The sequence below is a fragment of the Peromyscus leucopus genome, chromosome 1, assembly GCF_004664715.2.
Source record: "Peromyscus leucopus breed LL Stock chromosome 1, UCI_PerLeu_2.1, whole genome shotgun sequence".
In the NCBI taxonomy this organism is placed as follows: Eukaryota; Metazoa; Chordata; class Mammalia; order Rodentia; family Cricetidae; genus Peromyscus; species Peromyscus leucopus.
The window spans coordinates 18,065,620-18,085,811 of NC_051063.1; the positions used below are offsets into that span (position 1 = coordinate 18,065,620).

The following is a 20,192-nucleotide window of genomic DNA, read 5'->3' on the forward strand; positions in this document are numbered from 1 at the left end:
GTCTTCCGCCTCGAGGGTCTCAAGAGGTATCGAGTGACAGAAAACGGATAGGTGTTAATGACATCCTTCTTGTGCTGTTGGACTTGGGATAGCATTGCTTCTGACTTCCCACAGAAAGCCTTCATGTGGCCACAAAGGAAAGGAGGTTTGCAGTGACTGTAACATTTTTTTTTTTTTTTGATGTGCAGCTAATTTTCAGATGTGGAATTGGAAGCTCAGACATTTTAAGTGACACCCCTGATGGAAGGGGAGCTGGAACCCAGGCCTCCTAATTTCTGACCCAAAGGCTCTCAGAAAGGAGTTTTCCTTAGTTTCAGTATTGCAGCTCTAATCGGCTCTGCTGGAATCAGGTGCCCATCCAGTGCAGCAAATACTCTGTAGAGGAATGAGAGCCACATTCCTGGCCACTGTCATGGCCCATTTTGGGCGGCTGCAGTGCACTGACTGAGCCTAGGTAATTTATAAAGGACAGACATGAATGCTCTGGTGGTGAAGAGAAGAATGCTGTTCCTCACACAACATAAAGGCCTCCTTCAAGTCCTTCACAGAGCAAGGGTGGAGCCCTCAGGACCCAGACCCATTCAGGGCAGCATCTCCCAACCATAGAAGCTGGTACCAGCGAGGGGCACATTGTGATGAGGAGGCATGGGAAGGTTCCAGTGAGGGCTATTCCAGTCTAGAAGGGATATTAAACTCCTAACTCTCCACACTCCCACACCCTGTCCAATGTAGTGTTTTTTACTTACTCGCCTGATGTAGTAGGACAGGCCCATAGGGTCGAGGAAATTGGCTCAGACCAGTTGTCAAGGGATGCACATAAAGTACTCCTTATGAGCCAACCGGGAATCTGCCTGAAGCCCTAGCAACAGGGGCTGTCAGAGTTCCTGATCATGCCCAGCCAATGAGGGACAACCACGCAATGCCACCAAACTGCAACACAGACTGGGTGCTGGGAGGAGGGTATATAAGGCTTCCCTGTTATTAAATAAAGGAGTTTGCTGTTTGCCTTCAACTGACTCCGTGTCTGTGCAGTTGACGCTGCTGCTGCCTCCCCCTCCCCCTCCCCCACACCTCTACTCCCTAGGGAGCCATTAGAATCCATCAATACCCCGACACCCAGACTTGTGGGCTCAGTTTCCAGCCAGGAGGTGACTTTCTCTCTCTCGGGAACTGTAAGCCTGTGTATGCATTTACTTATGGTAATTGATAAGAGAGGTTCTAGGGTATTCTTCTCTACTGTCTGCCAAGGACACATCTTTGTTTACTGAGGAGCTTGGAACAGGATTCATTGTGTCCCAGGAGACTGATAGCACCCAAGCCAGTATCCAGACTCTGGTATGCCCTTTGATACACTACTGTGAGCTTAACATAGAATTGATTCATGCTGGGCTGTGGTGGCACATGCCTTTAATCCCTCACAGGAGGATCTCTGTGAGTTCGAGGCCAGTCTACACAGCAAGTTCCAGGACAGCCAAAGCTACACAGAGAAGCCCTGTCTTGAAAAACCAAAGCAAACCAAACCACCACAACAACCCAGCTGGTTCATGAGGTGTTCGAACTAATCAACCAATATGAAATGTTTCTGAGAATAAATAAGAAACAGGACTAATTTAAATAAATAACTGCTAACTATGAAACTTGCAAAGGCCAAAACAAAGAAGGTTGGATTTATTTGCTAGAAATGGTTCCCAGCAGTATGCCCCAGGGCCCTATGAAACAGCATTTGGCGGAGGGTTCTCATTTCTATAAAAACGAAACTCTTCTTGGGGATTTATTCGAGGGGCGATGAGGGAAAAGGCAGGTGATGGGCTGGGATAGCATGTTATTTATTTATTTTTTGTTGTTGTTGTTGTTTTTGAGATAAGGTCTCACTATGCAGCCCTGGCTGTCCTGGATCTCACTCTGTAGACCAGGCTGGCCTCGAACTCACAGAGATCTGCCTGCCTTGGCCTCCCGAGTGCTGGGATTGAAGGCGTGTGGCAAGTGCTCCAGCACTGAGCTTTACTCTCGGCCCTGAGTTACTGGCTTTAGAGGGTTGTCAGTTCCCGCCCGACCTGTTGAACAGTCCTGAATAGGGGAGTGAGGATTGAGAAATAATAGATAGGAAAAATAGAGATGTAGATGGAAAAGAAAAAACAGAGACACAGGATAGCTTCTAGAGGGCTCTGAGTAAATACCACAGCGGCCCTGAGTTTATTTCTCACAGGCTTTTTATACTCACGGCAAGTGGGGCAAAAGACTTCCCTTTCTCAAGGACACCATGGTTCAGGGTACAAACAAGTGTAAACATGTCTTTAATTCTCAAGGCATCTGGTAACCATGCCTTTGGCCAAACATCTTGTCATCCAGCCTTAAGGGGCAAAGACAAGCTTGAACTCTCTGACCTCGAGTCAAGATGGAATCAAGCCACAAAATGGAGTCACTGTGGGCTCCCACAGAGAGTGCTTGTGTTGGCTAAGGAATTGACATACATATAGCTCTGTGGTATAACAGAAACACGCATGGTTTTGTGGGCTCAGCAGCTGCATCTGCAAAGCACAGCATTCATCAGGTGGGAAACATACTTCTCATAGACACACAAGGAAGTCAGGGTAAGAACTAAAGCAGGAACTGAGGCAGAGGCCATGGGGGCTGCTGCTTACTGGCTTGCTCCCCATGGCTTGCTCAGCCTGCTTTTCATACAGCTCAGGCCCACCTGCCCAACAGGTGTTAAAATTAATCAGAAAGGTATAATGGGCAGAACTGTGCCTCCAAATTCCTTCCAGGAAATCCTAGGTCTCAGTACATCCTGAACAAAACTGTATTTACACCAAGGCCCTTTAGAGAAATGACTAAGGTTACATGAGGCTGTAAGGATGAGACCCAAATCCAGCAAGTGTTTGTCTTTATAAAGAGAGGGTGAGGTTGAGGGGTTATAGCTCAATAGCGCACAAAGGCCTGGGTTTGATTGCAAGCACCATGAAAAGAACAAGCCAGGTATAGGATACCTCCTCACAAGTTGTGCTTTAGAGAGGTCCAAAATGCTGTGGAGTAATCCTTCTGTATACTGTGAATATGTATTACTCTCATTGATTAATAAAAAACTGACAGGCCGGTAGCCAGGCAGGAAGTATAGGTGGGACAGTCAGACACAGAGGACGCTGGGAGGAGGAAGGGTGGAGTCAGGGAGGTCACAGGAGCTGCAGAAGCAGCAGGACATGCTGGAGTGCAGGTAAAGCCACAAGCCACATGGCAGAATGTAGATGAATAGAAATGGGTTAATTTAAGTTGTAATAACTAGTTAGTAATAAGCCTGAGCTATCGGCCAAACATTTATAAGTAACATAAGCCTCAGTGTGGTAATTTGGGAGCGGCTACTGAGACGGGAAAACTCCACCTACAGGAAAAGACCCTCCTTCCCCCAACATACAAACTATTGTCATTGCTCATGGTTGTCCACTAGAACCTATTGCTCAAGACTCCAAACACTTAGTACTGCTGGGTGTTAGCTTCCAAGACAAAGGCCTGAAACCAACATTCTATACGTTCATATGCTGGAGACCCAACGAATAGCCAGCAACAAGTCAAACATGGTCACATGGTCCTTGAATAGGATTTCTCAATAGTAACCCTTTGACTTCCTTGCTATGAGGTTGCAGCAATCCTAGATTCTAACCACTAGATGGCAGTAGTATTCACTCCAGATATTGTTGCTATAGTCAAATGTCCTCAGCCACTGCCAAAATGGTCCCTTGTTGTGTCTGGGGCAAAATTGTCCCCTTCTCTATCATTGTTTTAGTATAACTTTGAGCTAAAGACCTACAGAAATATTTTACCAAGTTTTAGATCATTTTCATGATACTGTCCAAATCCCTTCAAACTTGGGTCTTATTTATATTAATTTTTTTGAGTCAGGGTCTTGCTATGAAGGCCAGGCTGGCTTGGAATTCCCCATTCTCTTGCCTCCAGTTCCTGAAAGCTGGAATCACAGGCATGTGTCTCTATGACTGGTTCTGCTTTTCATTTCTCTGGGTTTCAGTTTCCTCACTGTCAAACAGAGTGAATGTCTCGGGGCTTTGCATGAGGATGGAATGAACAGCATGTGAGAAATGATTAAGTTATTTAAGGGGCGCAGTCCTCTCCCTGTGAAAGCGGAGGACCGAAACCATGCTTCATATCTCTTCACCTTGGCAGGCACAGACTTCAGGCTGGGGCAGATCACCAAGAATCCAGAGCTCTGCAGCCAGAAGTGGGTATTCGTCCCCCAGGACAGGAATGGGGTGGTCTTGACCATAGCTGCGGGGAGGGCTGATTGCTTTCCCTCATCCTTGGTAATCACTGAATAGCAGCTGCTTCTCTTCCAGATGCGGCCACATCACTTCCCACTTCATTTTCTCTGCTGGCGACTCTGGGGTATGCTAGTTTCCATGCTGTGGAGATGAGGCCCACATGGTAGAGAGCTGAGGTACTGACCAAAGCCCAGGAGGAAATGGACCTTCCAACAACCGTGTGAACAAGCCTGGGCATGGATCTTCTTGCTCCAGTGGCTGCGGCTCTGACAGACAGCTGAATTAACACAAGGACTAATGGTTCCTTGACCCTACAGAAAAATAGAGGTTAGAACAGATTGTTTTAGTAACAGAAAGGCAGGGGCTAGGACAGAGTGTTTTAGTAACGATAATGTTGGAAGAGCACCTGGGATTTAGAAGAGGGTCCAGAGCCAAAGAGGATCCCTTCTCTTAGGATCTCCAGTTGAGATCGTAGATCACACTGGGTGAAGGGCCTTATAAACACTCTCATTCTGTTCTTCTAACAGTCATACTGAGGCCAGGTTAGTCTCCGTTTGACAGTCTCAGCCCAGAGGCAAATTTCCTTGTCCTAATCCTCCAGTTACCTGAGCTGGGATACAAACTTGGGTCTACCTCTCCTTTGCTATTTCCAGGAGAGGCTTGTGAAACACCAAGAACGCTGGATTAGTTTGCTCCATATCGCTGTGATAAAACACAAACCCAAAACAACTTGGGAAGGAAAGGTTTCCTTCACTCTACAATCCCAGTCAGAGCCCATCATTGAGGAAGTCAGGGTAGGAATTCAAAGCAGGAGCTGAGGCGGAGGCCACGGAGGAAGAGTATGGCTTGCTGGTTTGCTCCCCTTGGCTTGCTCAGCTTGCTTTTTTATACAACTCAGGACCACCTCCTACTGTGGGCTGGGCCTTCCCACATCAATCAGTAATAATAATAATAAAAAAAATCAGCCAGTTAGCACAGCACACCTTCCTCTTCCTTATCTAACCCTAGGAGTCAATAGTGACCTGTGCTGAACTGCTGGGCTCCAGGCCATAGCAGTCTGTCCTCTTCACCTTGATCTTTTCACCTCTGGAAGGAAGGTCAGGTAGGGCCCCGCAGCCTCCTGGTGCCCGGGCTCCTCTCTTCTCATGCAGTTCTTATTCATACCTAGATATGTCCTCTACGTCTGGACCATTTTGTTCTGTTTTGTAGGGGGCTCTTATCCTTGAAATTACATTCCTAAACTCCCTTGCCGATTACCTTCTAAAAAGGTTCAGTCAATGACTGGCATTGTGGGAGCCTGAGGGTGGGGGATGCCTTGGAGGAAAGGCCTGCTGTTTCCCCTTTCTTCTTTTACTCCATTTCCACACACAGGTAGTATCTCTAGTGGTATTGGTTTTCCTTTGTGGCTCCCACCTTTACTGGACAACCTCCCCCCCCCTCCCCCCCGATTTTATCCACCATTCCTAGGCTCCGAGAATACCCCCTTTTGTAGTGGTCTCTGATTGTAATGGAAGAAGTACAGCTTTCAGGAGTCTCCGCTCTTTCTTCTTTCACGTGGACCACCGATGCAGTGAAATCTCTGTATGAAATTTTCACCACACATTGTCTTTCAGGCTGGACCTCATATGCTACCTATATCTGTATATGACTTCGTAGTCATCTTAAATTTTTCTCCCTAGGATGTCTTCAACCACAGGAGTCTGCTTTCTGGTTTTAATCTCCATTCCTTTACCTCACTCATGGTTGTCTTTCCATGTCCATCTCCACCCCAGTCCCCTACCCTCACCCCAGCCCGCGCTTGCGCACTGCATCCGGCTACCAATCCATCTCACAGATCCAGCCAAGCCCTGTGGTTGCTGATGATACAGTGAATAAGGTTGCTGATCAACACGTTCTTGTGGAGTTTATAGTCTTGTGTGGGAAGCAGATAACTGAAAGGTTCTGACAGAGCCATGGAAGTGTTAAGACAGGGATAACCAGAAGAGTGGCCCTGTCTCAATTTGAGGGGTGATGAAGGCACACTTCCTTGAGACCCAAGGGGTAAGAAGTTGATTAGGCAAAGGAGGTCAGGAAGGAAGAGCACACTGGGTGGAGGGGACTAAATGGAAGGAGGACATGACCACGCCACGGTGTGGCTGAGGAGAAGGTTTTCATCATAGGTATGAGGGAGAGGCAGCCAGAGGCATCTACAAGAGTCCAGACTGAACTTGACCAGGAGAGGAGGGAGAGCAAGAGATGAAAGAGGGAGCCAAGAAAGAGAGAGTCAAGGAATGGAGAGAGCGTGTGGCTTGTACAAGGGAAGTAAAGCTCATGAGCTGGAGAAGGTTAGGGCAGGGGTGTGGTGGGGAGAGCTCAGAGGAGCCAAGGTGCTAAGTGAGCCTAGAGGTCAGCATCAGCTTGATATGCTAATAGGCATCACAGTTAGCACTTTGTCCTGAGTTTCTTTGGAACCCATAACGACCCCTTGGGTGGACTGTGAGGCTCAAGGAGGAGAGTACCTGTATAAGGAGAAATCCATGGAGTCTGCTTAAAGGGCAAAGGAATCTATTAGGGGAGGAAAACTCACTGTACAGGATAGAATTGTCGAAGGTTCTAGAATGCTAGGGCAAAGTCTCATGCTGTTCTGGCCATCTGTCCTGCATCCAAGTCCCACGAGAGAGCGAAGAAGGAGAGTGCCTACATGCTTCTCAGGTCTTAAGGATCGCCCTGAGGCCATGTCCCGGGGCATGTACTTCAAGGTCATAGGCAGAACAGCTATCCACTGCATCTCTGTGGATAGAACTAAGCTTGGCTATGCCAACTGTGGCTCTTGGACATAAGGGTGGCCACACTCTGTTTTTCCTTGTAAAAACTCCAGGGTGCACATTCTACTAACAAGTCTCGAAGGCCAGGCTTGGCTCTGGACCCCACAGTTTCTTATGGCAACTGCTCAAACACCTTGCTTGTCTTGGTTTCTGGAACTGCCCGCTGGCTACCACTGGCTGTTCCCTTTGGAAACTGCTGTTCGTCTTAGAGAACTGAATATTGAGACAGTTAAGTTGAAGCCTCGCCTCACCTCTTTGCTCTACAAAGTACTCTGGTGCACCCCTTAAGATCAAAATGCCAGCTCCAAGGATGCCATCAAGAAGAAGTTGACAAGGATCCAGCATGAATCACAAACAAACTGCTCTGAGGAGGTCAAGGACCCCTGAACCCTGGCAGAGAAACTAGATGGCAGCCATCATCTCCCTGGAGGGCAAGCCTTTGTGAGCCACCTCCAGCCCCTGCCTTTGGTGTGTTGCCAGACAAGAGGGGTGGGGGTGGGGTCCCTGCAGGGAGGGGACAATCCCTTCACCCCAGTTGATAAATGTGCCCCCCACTCCTTGGACTCTGTTCCTCCCTCCATCCCTGATAGCGGCCTTCCTAAACAGCTCCCCCGCCCCTGGGTTTTTGAGCCAGGGTTTCTCCATGTAGCCCGGGCTGTTCTGGAACTTTGTAGATCAGAGATCCTCCTGCCTCTGCCCTCCCAAGTTCTAGGATTAAAAGCCACCAACACCTGGCCCTAAACAGTTTTTTATGTTCCTATTTGCTCTTAGGTTGAAGCAGACCTAGGCATCCAGTTTAGGGGGAGCCTATATTATTTTTAATGACCCCCCCTCTCCCCATCTCTCTCAATCCCACGCTGCCCGCTTCTAATAGCAATAGCGACTCTGTGCTTGTCTCTTTAGTTCTGTGTGGAAATGGAACACTGTGTCCCTGCCTCACCTGCTGCCCTGCCTTTTGCCACTCACGGAAGCAGGACCAGTAAGGGACCTTCAGTTAAAACAAAACAGCCACCACCACCACCGAAAGGAAACAACAAAAAAGGCTAACTAACAGCAGCAAAACAATGTCAAACAGACTGTAGAAGCCACTCTGACACAGGTTAAGCAAGTGTGCTCACTGGCTATTCATGGCTCTAAACCTTGTCTGCGCCGGAATTAACCTGGGGAGCTTTTATGAGTGCTGTAACCAAGTCACGTGTCTTTCAGTTAAGTCTGCTTCTGAAGGCAGGACCCATCATCAGGGTTGTCTCATGGTCCCAAGGGTGGCCACTGTGTTTGGAAGGCTGAGCCGCCTTGCGTTTTCTGTGCATGCGTATGACCCCTGGTCTGCAGGGTCTATTTTGGCAGTAGGGTGTCGTGACAGCTTTGTTCCAGCCAGAGCTCTTTTTGAGGGTTGATTGGCATGTATAATGGTTTAACCAGAGGCTGAGTGGCCTGGATGGGTCCCCTCCAGGAAAACGTGAGTGCTCTGGGGTTTCTCTTGGGGCCCTAATGCTACAGCAGGAAGTGCACTTGTTATGGCCATGGCAGACTTCTGCTGTTTCTCTTTAAATGGCTGCAGATGCCCCTTTCAGATTCGTGTGGTCTGCAGCATCTCCTCCTGGGATGACTCCTTGTTCAGTTACCTTGGCTGCTCTGTGTGCTCTATGAGAGAGTGATTATGTGACCGGAGAGGCAGGACTAGGTTAACATGAAAGAAGCCAGTTTTTGAGGAAGACTGAGGTCCCTCTGGACCCGGGCTTTGTCTACCAAACAGAGCATGTGGGGAAAGCCTTCACACTACAAAAGGGAGGGGCAGGTACTGTAACAGGCAACACACTGTGTGGTCTAATGTTTTGGGTTTTTTTCCTCAACCATTAGCCCACTTCCCTCAACTACTAGCCCATCATTTTTCCATTCTTGGAGTGATTTTCCTTTCCTAAAAGCTGCCTCTAGCTGGGCATAGGGGCAAGTGCCTTTAATCTCAGCAGCCCGAGACAGAGGTGGGTGGAGCTCTGTGAGTTTGAAGCCAACCTGGACTACATAGCAAGTTCCAGGCCAGCCAGGGACACATAGTATCCCTGTCTCAAAACAAACAAACAAACAAACAAACAAACAAACAAACAAAAATAAACATCACTTCTTACCCCTGCCTCCCCCAAATCCAAAACCCCAAGCAGAGCTGTCTCTACTTACATTTCTTCTTAAAAATATATTTAAGTCGGGCGGCGGCGGCGGTGGTGGTGGTGGTGGTGCACACCTTTAATCCCAGCACTCGAAAGGCAGAGCCAGGTGGAACTCTGTGAGTTCGAGGCCAGTCTGGTCTACAGAGCGAGATCCAGGACAGGCACCAAAACAACACAGAGAAATCCTGTCTCAAAAAACAAAAATATATTTATTTTGGAGACTGGAGGGATGGCTCAGAGGTTAAGAGCACTGATTGCTCTTGTAGAAGACCTGAGTTCAATTCCCAGCACCCACATGGCAGCTCACAATAATCTGTAACTTCAGTTCCGGGGAACCCAATGCCTCCCAAGCACCAGGCACGCATGTGATGCAGAGACATACATGTAGGCTAAACAAGTATTGTGGAGGTTTGAATGAGCTGTCCTCCACAGTCCTGGGCATTTGAATGCTGAGTCCTCAGTTGGTGGTGCTGTTTGGGGAGTCTGAGGAGGTGTGATCTTGTTGGAGGAGGTGTGTCACTGGAGGTGGACTGTGAGAGTGATCAAACTCCTACTGTAGCTAGAGTTTTCCTGCCTTGTCCACAGTCAGGACAAATCTGTCACCCACCAGTCTCACAGCCGCTCAGACCCAACCAAGTAAACACAGAGACTTATATTGCTTACAAATTGTATGGCTGTGGCAGGCTTCTTGCTAACTGTTCTTATATCTTAAATTAATCCATTTCTATAAATCTATACCTTGCCACATGGCTCGTGGCTCACCGGCGTCTTCACATGCTGCTTGTCATGGTGGCGGCTTGCAGTGACTCCCTCCGTCTTCCTGTTCTCTCTTTTCCCCTCTCTGTTAGTCCCGCCTATACTTCCTGCCTGGCCACTGACCAATCAGTGTTTTATTTATTGACCAATCAGAGCACATACAGATCATCCCATAGCGCTTTTCTAGTTTGCTCTCTTTGCTTCTTGTTTTTCAAGATGAGAGTAAGCTCTTAGTTCCAACTCCAGGTGCCGTATGTGCCTGTGATGATGATGCTGTTCTCTTATCCCTCCGGAACTGTGAGCCCAACTTGAGCCTTCCTTCTAGAAGTTGCTTTGGGTGTGGTGTTTTATCACAACATTAGAAAAGTAACTAATATATCCATATGCATAAAAGATAATTAAAATCTATTTTATTATTCACATATGTATATGTTTTTGTGAGTGAACACCACATGTGTGTGGATGCCTGTAGAATCCAGAAGAGGGTGTTGGACCTCCAGAAGCCAGAGTAACCGAATTTATGAGTTGTCTGATGTGGGTGCTGGGAAGGGAACTCAGGTTCTCAAAGAGCACTATGTGCTCTTAACCACTGAGCCACCTCTCCAGCCCAAATTAAACATTTTGTTTGAGACCAAGTTTTTCTAAAGTGCATGGGCTGGCTTTGGGCTCACTCCTTGAACTCACTTGGTAGACTAGGCAGAGTTTGGACTTGGAATGCATCTCCAGCCTCACTTGCCTGAATGTCTTATTTATTTATTTATTTATTTATTTATTTATTTATTTATTTATTTATTTATTTATTTATTTATTTATTTATTTTAAGGCAGGGTTTCACTACGTAGCTCGGCTGACCTAGAACTCACAAAGTTCTATCTGTCTCTGCCTCCTGAGTGCTGGGATTAAAGGTGTGTGCCATTGTATCTGTCCTGGATGTCTTCTAGAAACCACAGACTCAGTGTGATCATTCCTGTATTCATTACTTCATTTATGTATGTATTTATTTGCTAGACAGAGTCTTATTGTGTAGCGTTGACTGGAACTTGCTATGGAGACCATGCTGGCTTTGAACTGACAGAGATCTGCCTGCCTGCCTGCCTGCCTCTGCCTCTCAAGTGCTGGGATTAAAGGGGTGCACCATCATGCCCAGCTGTCACTCTTCTTATTTAAGACACCCCCACATGGCCTCACACTTGCTATGTAGCCAAGGATGACACTGTAGTCCTGATCTTCCTGCCCCCCCCTTCCAAATGTTAAGATTATAGGCATGCATTGTACTGCTCAGTCTACGTGGTGTTAGAGATCAAGCCCAGGGCTTCCTGCATGCTAGGCAAGCACTCTACTGGCTGATCACATCCCCAGCCCCTCAAGATCACTTCTCATAATTTCTTTTCTCTCTCTACATCTCTCTTCGCTTATAAAAAGGAGTTGAGGTGACTGGAAGTGTCACTCAGTGGTACAGTGCTTGCCTGGCATGCAGAAGGCCCTGCGATTGACCCCAGAACACACACACACACACACACACACACACACACACACACACACACACACTTAGGAAGCATGAAGGAAGAACTAAAAGGCCTTGGGGCTCAGAAGACAGAAACCATGGAAACTGTTAGTTACCACCTGTAAAATCACATGTCTGGCTGTCTGAGACACTGTCTTTGATGACTCATTTACAAACGTGTCTATGTATCTCTGCTCACCTTGAGCCATGTCACCCTGGACCTTTTGACTTTGGTGTTCTTTATCGATAAAGGAAATCCACAAAGAGGAAACCCCAGCATCCAGAAAAGAGAAGACCTGACAGAAGAGGGAGATGAAAGGAACTCCCAGGGTGCTTGTAAACATAGATCTCAAGATGGTAAAGGCAGAGAAGGCCCAGAAATCAGTCAGCTAAAATTGCAGCAGGTCAGAAGTCTCTGGGCATGATTTCTCCAAGAAGAGACCACTGTCGTTGTCAAAGAATTTTGTATATGTGGTTAAAATCTACTGTCAGATGGTTTTAGGTGTAGGAGTTCTGAGCCTTACCAATCAGGTCAGCAATAGAGTAAGAGGTAACTATGGTAACTAGGTTCATACAGTATTCAAGTGGGGGTGGAGGGTTAGGGTCAGAGACAAACTCATGGCCTTAAAATGGTATTTGAGTTAGGCCTTAAAATAACAATTCTTGACATTCCTTGCTGTGAATTTTAATGAAAATTATAGCCCCTTTCTTCAAGAATAAATAAAAAATGAAACCCAGAACAATTCCATCTACACAAAGGCATGCCATCTACAATACTCGCAGGAATCAGTGGGTCCCTTATTGAGGACCCGGTTGAGATAAATGAGGAGACTTAAAAATGGGAGGGGAGTAGGGGGAGTCATGTAGGCAGACACATGTAGTGAGGGACAGTGTCTGCTAGAGGAAGAGTGGCAGGGGATGCCCCTCATTCACTGTAGGACTCTTTGTTGACATTGCCATGAATTGTAGAATATTATTTTAAGATGTGATTAATATTTGTTTTTAAAATTTTTACATTTGTTTATGCTGTGGAACATTTGTTTTAATGATACAAAGACATGTTGCATTTTTTATGTTGCATTTGTTTAACTGTGAAGCTGTGTTACTGTGCCTGAATAAAACACCTGATTGGTCTATTAAAGAGCTGGACAGCCAATAGGAAGGCAAGAGAAAGGATTGGCAGGGTTGTCAGGCAGAGAGAATAAAGAAAAGGAAAAATCTGGGAGGAGGGGAGATCAAGGAGCTAGAAAAGAAGGGGCCAGCCACCCAGCTACACAGCTAGTCACAGAGTAAGAGTGAAAGTAAGATTACAGAAGTAAGAAAAGGAAAAAGCCCAGAGGCAAAAGGTAGATGGGATAATTTAAGAAAAGCTGGCTAGAAACAAGCCAAGCTAAAGTCGGGCATTTATAAGAAATAATAAGTCTACATGAGTGCTTTATGTGGGAGCTGGGTGGCACCCCAACCTCCCAAAAGACTGAAACAACCACCAACAGCTGTGGTTTGAATTCCAACACAGAACTCCATACAGTGTTAACTCAAACCCCAGTGTAAGCATTTTGGGAGCTGGAGCCTCTGGACATGTTTAGGTCACAATGCCCCATCCTCATGCCTAGATCAATGCTTCTATGAAAAGGACTTGGGGACTAGGCTTTCTTCTTGCCTTTCTGCCTTGGGCTGGGTCTTATGGGTGTCTTGTTTCAGACTTCTCAACCTCTAGAACCATAAGCAAGTTTCTGTTCTTTATAATTACCTAGCCTGGGCTACTCTGCTTCAGCAGCACAAAACATATGAACCTAGAGCAGATCTAACCCAAGGTGGATTCCCAGCATCAACTTTGCTGGTACAATTTCTACTTATGCTGAGAAAGTGTGAGTGTGCAAATAAGCATAAGCTGGTTACAGACTATATTTATGAAATTTTGTACTGTGTTTATTTACAAGCAACAGCCTGCTTTAACATTAAGTATTTTATTTTGAGCATCTCATCAGGAACATCTTTCTGTAGCCCTGGTTACCAGATGGTGTAAATTCCTTGTTTACAGTATTCGCTGTCCCCTCTGCTGGCTTCATTTCCATGTGGGAAGTAGCATCCTTCCAACCCCTTGGCTTAGGACATCACTGTCACTTTCTTTAGCCAAAAGAACATGAATGGAAAAGCACTTCATGCAAGTAGAGATGCTACATGCTTCCATTGTTCTCCTTCCATTGTCATGCCTCAGGGCTGCTCCAGGTTCCAAGATGAAGGCAACCCTCAGAGCTGAGCTGTATCTGGCCCACATGTATGAGTGAAAAATAAAACTGTCCGGATTAAATCTATTGCAATTTTGGGGTTGTTGGTTACTATAGCACAACACATTGACCAATACACCAGCATATTTGTGTATGTCCATTGGATTAGTTGAGCAGAATCTACCATTAGGTAGATCTTGTCTCAGAATTAGGAATTTTATTATTTTATTTCTACCTGTCATGAGCTTCAGTTTACTTAGGATTCCAGAAAATCTATGCCAAGTGTCTTAGTCAGTGTTCTATTACTGTGAAGAGACTCCATGACTAAGGCAACTCTTATAAAGGAAGGCATTCAGTTGGGGCTAGCTTACAGTTTCAGAGGCATTAGACATGGTGCTGGAGAAGTAGCTGAGAGTTCTACATCCAGATTTGCAGGCAGCAGGAAGAGAGAGACCACTGGGCCTGGCTTGGGCTTTTGAAATCTCAAATCTTACCCCCAGTGACACACTTCTTCCAACAAGGCCACACCTCCTAATCCTTTCAAATAGTGGTAGTCTCTAAGCATTTAAATATATGAGCCTATGGGGGACACTCTGATTCATACCACCACACTGGGGTTATTTCTTTTAAAAAGATTTACTTTTTTATTCTATTAATCAATCAATAAATGTGGGCTGAGGTTATAGTTTAGTGGTAGGGCCCTTGCCTAGTAGATACAAACTCTAGATTTGATCACTCAAATCCCACAGTGCCCGCACGCGTGCACACACACACAGACACACACACACACACACACACACACACACACACACACACACACACAGACTGTAAGTCATTGGAATCAATGTATGACCACAGTTGAGAACAAAATATTTTATTTCTTTCAATAAAACTATAGTTTACAGTAGTATTTACTAAATAAATTATATAATTTCTCTTTTACAAGCAATAAACTAAATCACAAATATTTCAAAGACAATGTATATACACGACATAAGGCCTTTTATAAATAGCTTTGCTTTTCTCATTTCACTAGTAAACAGTGAAAAAAATCTTTATAGAAGCTATCTTTCTATAAAGTAAAGGCAGACCTATTATACTGATCTTTAAAGGGGACAGATAGAACCTTTTGATGACATGGGCTATGATTAGAATTTTTTTAAACAAAGAGAGAGGATTTATATCTTAATTATCATTTTTGCATGGATAGATTTTTAAAAAATATAGAAGCAGATTCCATGTGTTGCTTATGTGTGATCACCATATGCATGCAAAATGGAACAATGCAAGAGCCTATAGGAAAATAGCACTTCCCAATCCAGAGAGGTGATTGGCAATGGTATAGAAAAGCAGCTTAAGTACAGTTCATGCAGCTCTTCACAGTCAGCAAGCAACAGCAGCCACAGAACAGCGTGGGGGTTTCACATCCACCTGCTGATCAGCCATGGACCAAGGCACCCCCGACATCTCACGAGCTTCAAGGTCCAGTGGATTCTTACTGTGTGTGCTGGGGCTCAGCCCAGTACCTCTGCGAATTCTGCAGTGGGGAAAGTTCTCTCCCATAGCTGTGTTGAGGCCCCATCCATGTGCTTAGGTGGTTACCACTTTCATTACTGGGGGAAAAATAGGAGAAAAAAAGAACAGATGTGAGACTCACTTTTAGCATCAGTTTGTAACTCCTGCCTACAAGTGGTCCTTAAGTTGTTATTTCTCCCACTGACTTGTACCTGGAAAAGCATGCATTAGGTTTGGGATTTTCTTAGAATGTCATATGCTTCTTTGGGGCCCGTTGAGATGTTACTTACCCAAGGTTCATCAAGATCAAGCCCAAGTTACATCACAGCACTGATGTTGGGGACTTTGAATGAAGTGATGTTAAGACCCACTCTGCCTTCTCAGAGCACAGGGCTCAGGGAGTGTGTGGTATGTGAGACCTGAAGCCAAACAGCACAATTTGAACGTAGCCCTGTACTCATAAATGCTATGCTCCTTTCCGAACAACATCCTCATGGCCAGTAATGAAACAAGCCATCAGATGTCTAACCTAAAATGCTAACTAAAATTAGAGCCAAGGCCGGGCGGTGGTGGCGCACGCCTTTAATCCCAGCACTGGGAGGCAGAGCAGGCGGATCTCTGTGAGTTCGATGCCAGCCTGGGCTACCAAGTGAGTTCCAGGAAAGGCGCAAAGCTACACAGAGAAACCCTGTCTTGAAAAACCAAAAAAAAAAAAAAAAAAAAAAAAAAAAAAGCAGAGCCAGGCAAGGTAGAAATGATTGTAATCCTGCAATCCCAGCACTTGGAATGTAGAGATGGGAAGTGGCAATCCAGTATTCCAGGTCATCCTCAGCTACACAGTGAATTTGAGGCCAGCCTGAGCTACATAAAACGCTGACTGAAAGCAAAGTGAAGCAAACAATGAAACAAAATAAGTAAGAGGAAGCAGAGACAGCCATGCCAGTCTGTGCTAGATGTATCATGGTGTATGTGGGGAATACCGTTTCAGTCCATATAGACATATATATTGGGTCAAATCTACTTTCGAATTACCTAAGCCATACAGCATTGTCTATGTTTCCCAGCCTTTATATCCTGTTTCATCTCTAGAACAGGAATAACAATCAAGGGCCACACCACCCTGAATCCACCGGAGACTGTCTGATCTTGGAAGCTAAGCAGAGTCTGGCCTCGTTAGTACTTGAATGGGAGAAGAGGAATAACTAACCCTTCTCACAGAGCAGTTGTGAAGGGTTGACTTTTCTTCTCCCCTTGAACTTCCTCGCTCCTTCCTTTTTAGGGATGAGGGTTTTACTGTGTTACCAGGTTGGCAGTGAAAGCCCAGGCTCACGTGATCCTTCTGCCTCAGTCCGTCAAGAAGTTTGGACTAAGGGTGTGCACCATCACAACCGGTGGAGATAAACTCTTCTTTGTGTGTGTGAAATAAAATGTCAGACATCACACACACACACACACACACACACACACACACACACACACACACGCACACACGCACGCACGCGCACACATACACTAATCTGTCATTGTTACACACTCGCTGCAGGAACTATTTTGTTTAAGCTACTTCCCTATACCTTCGCTTTTAGACTTGGAAGTGACATTTTCCTTCCTCTAGGCTCTTGCATTATTTCATTTTGCAAGCTCACAGTGATTGTAGAAGCAACATATGATACATGTTTATATATAAAGAAATAAAATTGGGGCTGGGGATGTAGCTTTGTGATAAAAGTATGTACTTAACATTTGTGAGGCCCTGAGTGTGAGTCTTAGAATCAAAGCAGACAAAGAAATCAACATCAATGCAGTGCTCCCAAATTGGAGAGGTTAGATCTGGGGTCACAGATATGGTACTACCCAATACCTTCAAAAGAGACAAACAAAACAAAACACAAACCCAACTTGAAATAAAGAGTTTGAAATGTAACTTTTTTTTTTTTGGAAAAAAAGTAGGCCAAGGGAAATCTCATTTGGCAATAAATAATCAATATTCATCACATAATCTGTCTCTATTGTGAGTTTTAATTTTATAAACTTACTTCTTTTTCTTTTTCTTGGAATTAAACCCAAGGCCTCAAGCATGCTAAGCAAGTGCTGTAACACTGAGCTCTGTCTCTAGCCCTCACTGTTTGGCTTTATAGTTCATTTCTCCCTCTCTTTTCTTTTCTCTTCTCTCCTTCCTTCCTTCCTTCCTTCCTTCCTTCCTTCCTTCCTTCCTTCCTTCCTTCCTTCCTTCCTTCCTTCCTTCCTTCCTTTCTTCTTTTGAGACAGGGTTTCTCTATATAACAGCTCTGCCTGTCCTGGAACTCGATTTGTAGACCAGGCTGGCCTTGAACTCACAGAGATCCGCCTGTCTTTGCCTCCCAAGTGCTGGGATTAAGGGTATGTGCCACCACCTCCTGGTCATTTCTCCCTCTTATGAGCCTCAGTTAGACAGGGTCTTGATGAGTGAATGACAGCTGCTGAGAGACAGTGGATTATAAAAGGGACTGATGAATTAAACCAGCCTAGATGCTTTAGGGATGTCTTAAATTTAAAATGGAATTCAGAAAATGTATTGTGTTGGGGGAGAGGTTTTGCTTTTGTTTCTAAAGGAAATGAAAGGCTGTGGATTCCTTCAAGGTTAATAGAGATCAGATTTGATCAGGGGAGACCTCCTGAAAATCTTGGCTATAGACATAAAGAAAAAAAAAAACCAAGAAAAACTACAAGACAGGTGATGTATATACTGATCCCTCTGCACGGGAACAGTTCTAAGACTGGACAAAATGTTACAACTAGTTTCCCAAGACTTGACCATTAGCTCAACTTTCTCAAGGCCTACTAAAGATACCATTGCCCCCAGACAACAGGAAGCAGTTTTGAGAACACAATGCCCACATTCCCAAGAGGTGGGGTGGGTGGTTTTGGGTCATTTGGTGAGTTTGTCATCATTTTGCGGGGGGGGGGGGGGGGATACAAATATAGGATAAAAAGAATCTCCATGACTCGGGGTAACCTCTGGATATTCAAGAGCAGTTGCATTAGAAACTAGAGGCCTTGCACCAGACCAACAACTCATTGAAATTAACATTTGCAAGTAAGGCTGACTGGACAAAAGGGTGAACCATGTGATACACCAAGGCTCCCAATGCCACTAAGACCAATGAAGAGGTGTTGGAGAGGCAGGAGAGACGAAGGGGTGAAGAGAGTTGTTTTGTTTTTTGTTTTTGTTTTTTTCGTTTGTTTTGGTTTGGTTTAAAATTTTTTAAAAAATCTTCTTTTTGGGGCGATGCTGCAAGGATGAAGGACAGATATGGGGGCACTGGGAGATGAGCAGAATTGGGGTGCATGACGTAAAATTCCCAAAGAATCAATAAAGGAATTATGTTAAAAATTTATGCTCGGTACATTTTATTTTGTTTTACTTGAATGCCTCCTTCACTGGATGTTATTTCACAGAGGCGTAATCACCTGGAGATAAAGTATAGTCGGAGTTTCTCTTTGTGTTGGGTCTTAATAGTAGCAGGAACCCAAAGGCTCACCATTTTTCTAGGCATAATATATACATGTATTAGTGCTGTAGAAATCAGGACACAGCAGGGCGATGGAATGGAATCTCACATGTGCAGAACGTGAAAGCTGGAAGGGCCCTGTTATGGTTTGGATATATTTTTTCTTTTTGAGGCAGAGTCTCACAATGTAGACCAGGCTACTCTCCGGCTCACAGAGATCTGCCTGTCTCTGCCTCCTACGTGCTCCAGCTGGTGGTTCTGTTGGGTAGCAGTGCAACCCTTAGGTCTAGTGGGAGGAAGCTGTAAATGAGAGAAGCTGTACCTGCAAAAACTGATTAGAATTGCAGAGACTAGGAAGAGGCTGGAAGGATGCAAGTCCAGAGCCTTTTTACAACTCACTTAGGAATCTCTTCAGTCTAAATAGCCATCCCTCATATAACTCCGTGTTGAAACTAACATCCTGCATCTTACCAGATAAAAACCTGTTGGGATGTATTAGCAGGCCACTAGCTCCCACCAAACCTCAAAGCTAAGAACGTCGACAGACAGCATCAGATGCAGATAGAGAGGCTTCTCTGCTTTGCTGTGACCCACCTCTCTGATGTTACCCCAATGTATTGTAAAAGTGTCTTGATTTATAACATTCTTTCTCCTGTTACTATTAGAAACTTCAGGAAACAGCTTTCATGTTGGAACATGGAATTTGGGGTTTTCTTGGGCCATGTTCTCTCATATTTGACTCTAGAGTAAACTCTCTTTTATCCTCTTTGAGGTAAGAGCTGTGTTTCTGAGTTGATAAAGTCATGGGGGTGTGCCCTGGAGAAGGACCTGGGGACCCTGAGCCTTGAGGTGAGTGGTTTTCCCCTGCTACATGCATTTTCATGGTGTCTTGCCTCACACGGACTGAATGCAACAGAGTCGAGCAGCTATGGGCTAAAAACAACCCCCCAAATAAGCCCGTTTCCCTTTAAAAAATCATTGACTTTGTGAGTGTGTGTGCAAGGCACGCATGCCATTGCACACATGTGGAGGTCAGAAGACAACTTGGGATTGGTTTTCTCCATCCTCCATGTAGGATGAGGGGATGAAAATTAGTGATAAGGCATGGCAGCTAGTGCCTTTACCTGCTAAGTCATCTTGCTGGCCCCACATTTCTTCTTTTAAATGATTTATTTCAAGTATTTCGTCATAGTGATAGAAAAACTGATGAGCACAAAAATTTAGAAGGGTCTGAGCCCAAATCTCCTCCCTTGAGACTTGAGTAAATATTCGGACTCATAGCCAGAAGCTCAGTTGTTCTTTTCCAAGGACCAGGGACTGCAGACTTCATCTGGGAAGCAGTGGTGCAGAAGGCGGGAACTGTGCCGTCCTTGAAGGATTTGCCCACTCCGGATGAAGACATCCCTTTGGGTCTAATCTGGTAGAAGGCTGAACCTTGCGGCTTGTCAGACCCCCACCGAC

At 45.3% G+C, this 20,192-nt stretch overlaps 1 protein-coding gene across 1 annotated transcript in view; it reads right to left on the minus strand.

Annotated features, from left to right (window-relative positions):
• Positions 1-14,583: 14,583 nt before the first annotated feature.
• The window catches only part of Pip5k1b (phosphatidylinositol-4-phosphate 5-kinase type 1 beta), a 276,485-nt gene continuing 270,876 nt past the window's right edge, over positions 14,584-20,192 (minus strand). The window contains exon 15 of the mRNA XM_028894086.2: positions 14,584-15,338. Within this exon, the coding sequence (XP_028749919.1) occupies positions 15,336-15,338 (3 nt within the window). The 3' untranslated portion in view covers positions 14,584-15,335. The remainder of the gene's footprint in view (positions 15,339-20,192) is intronic.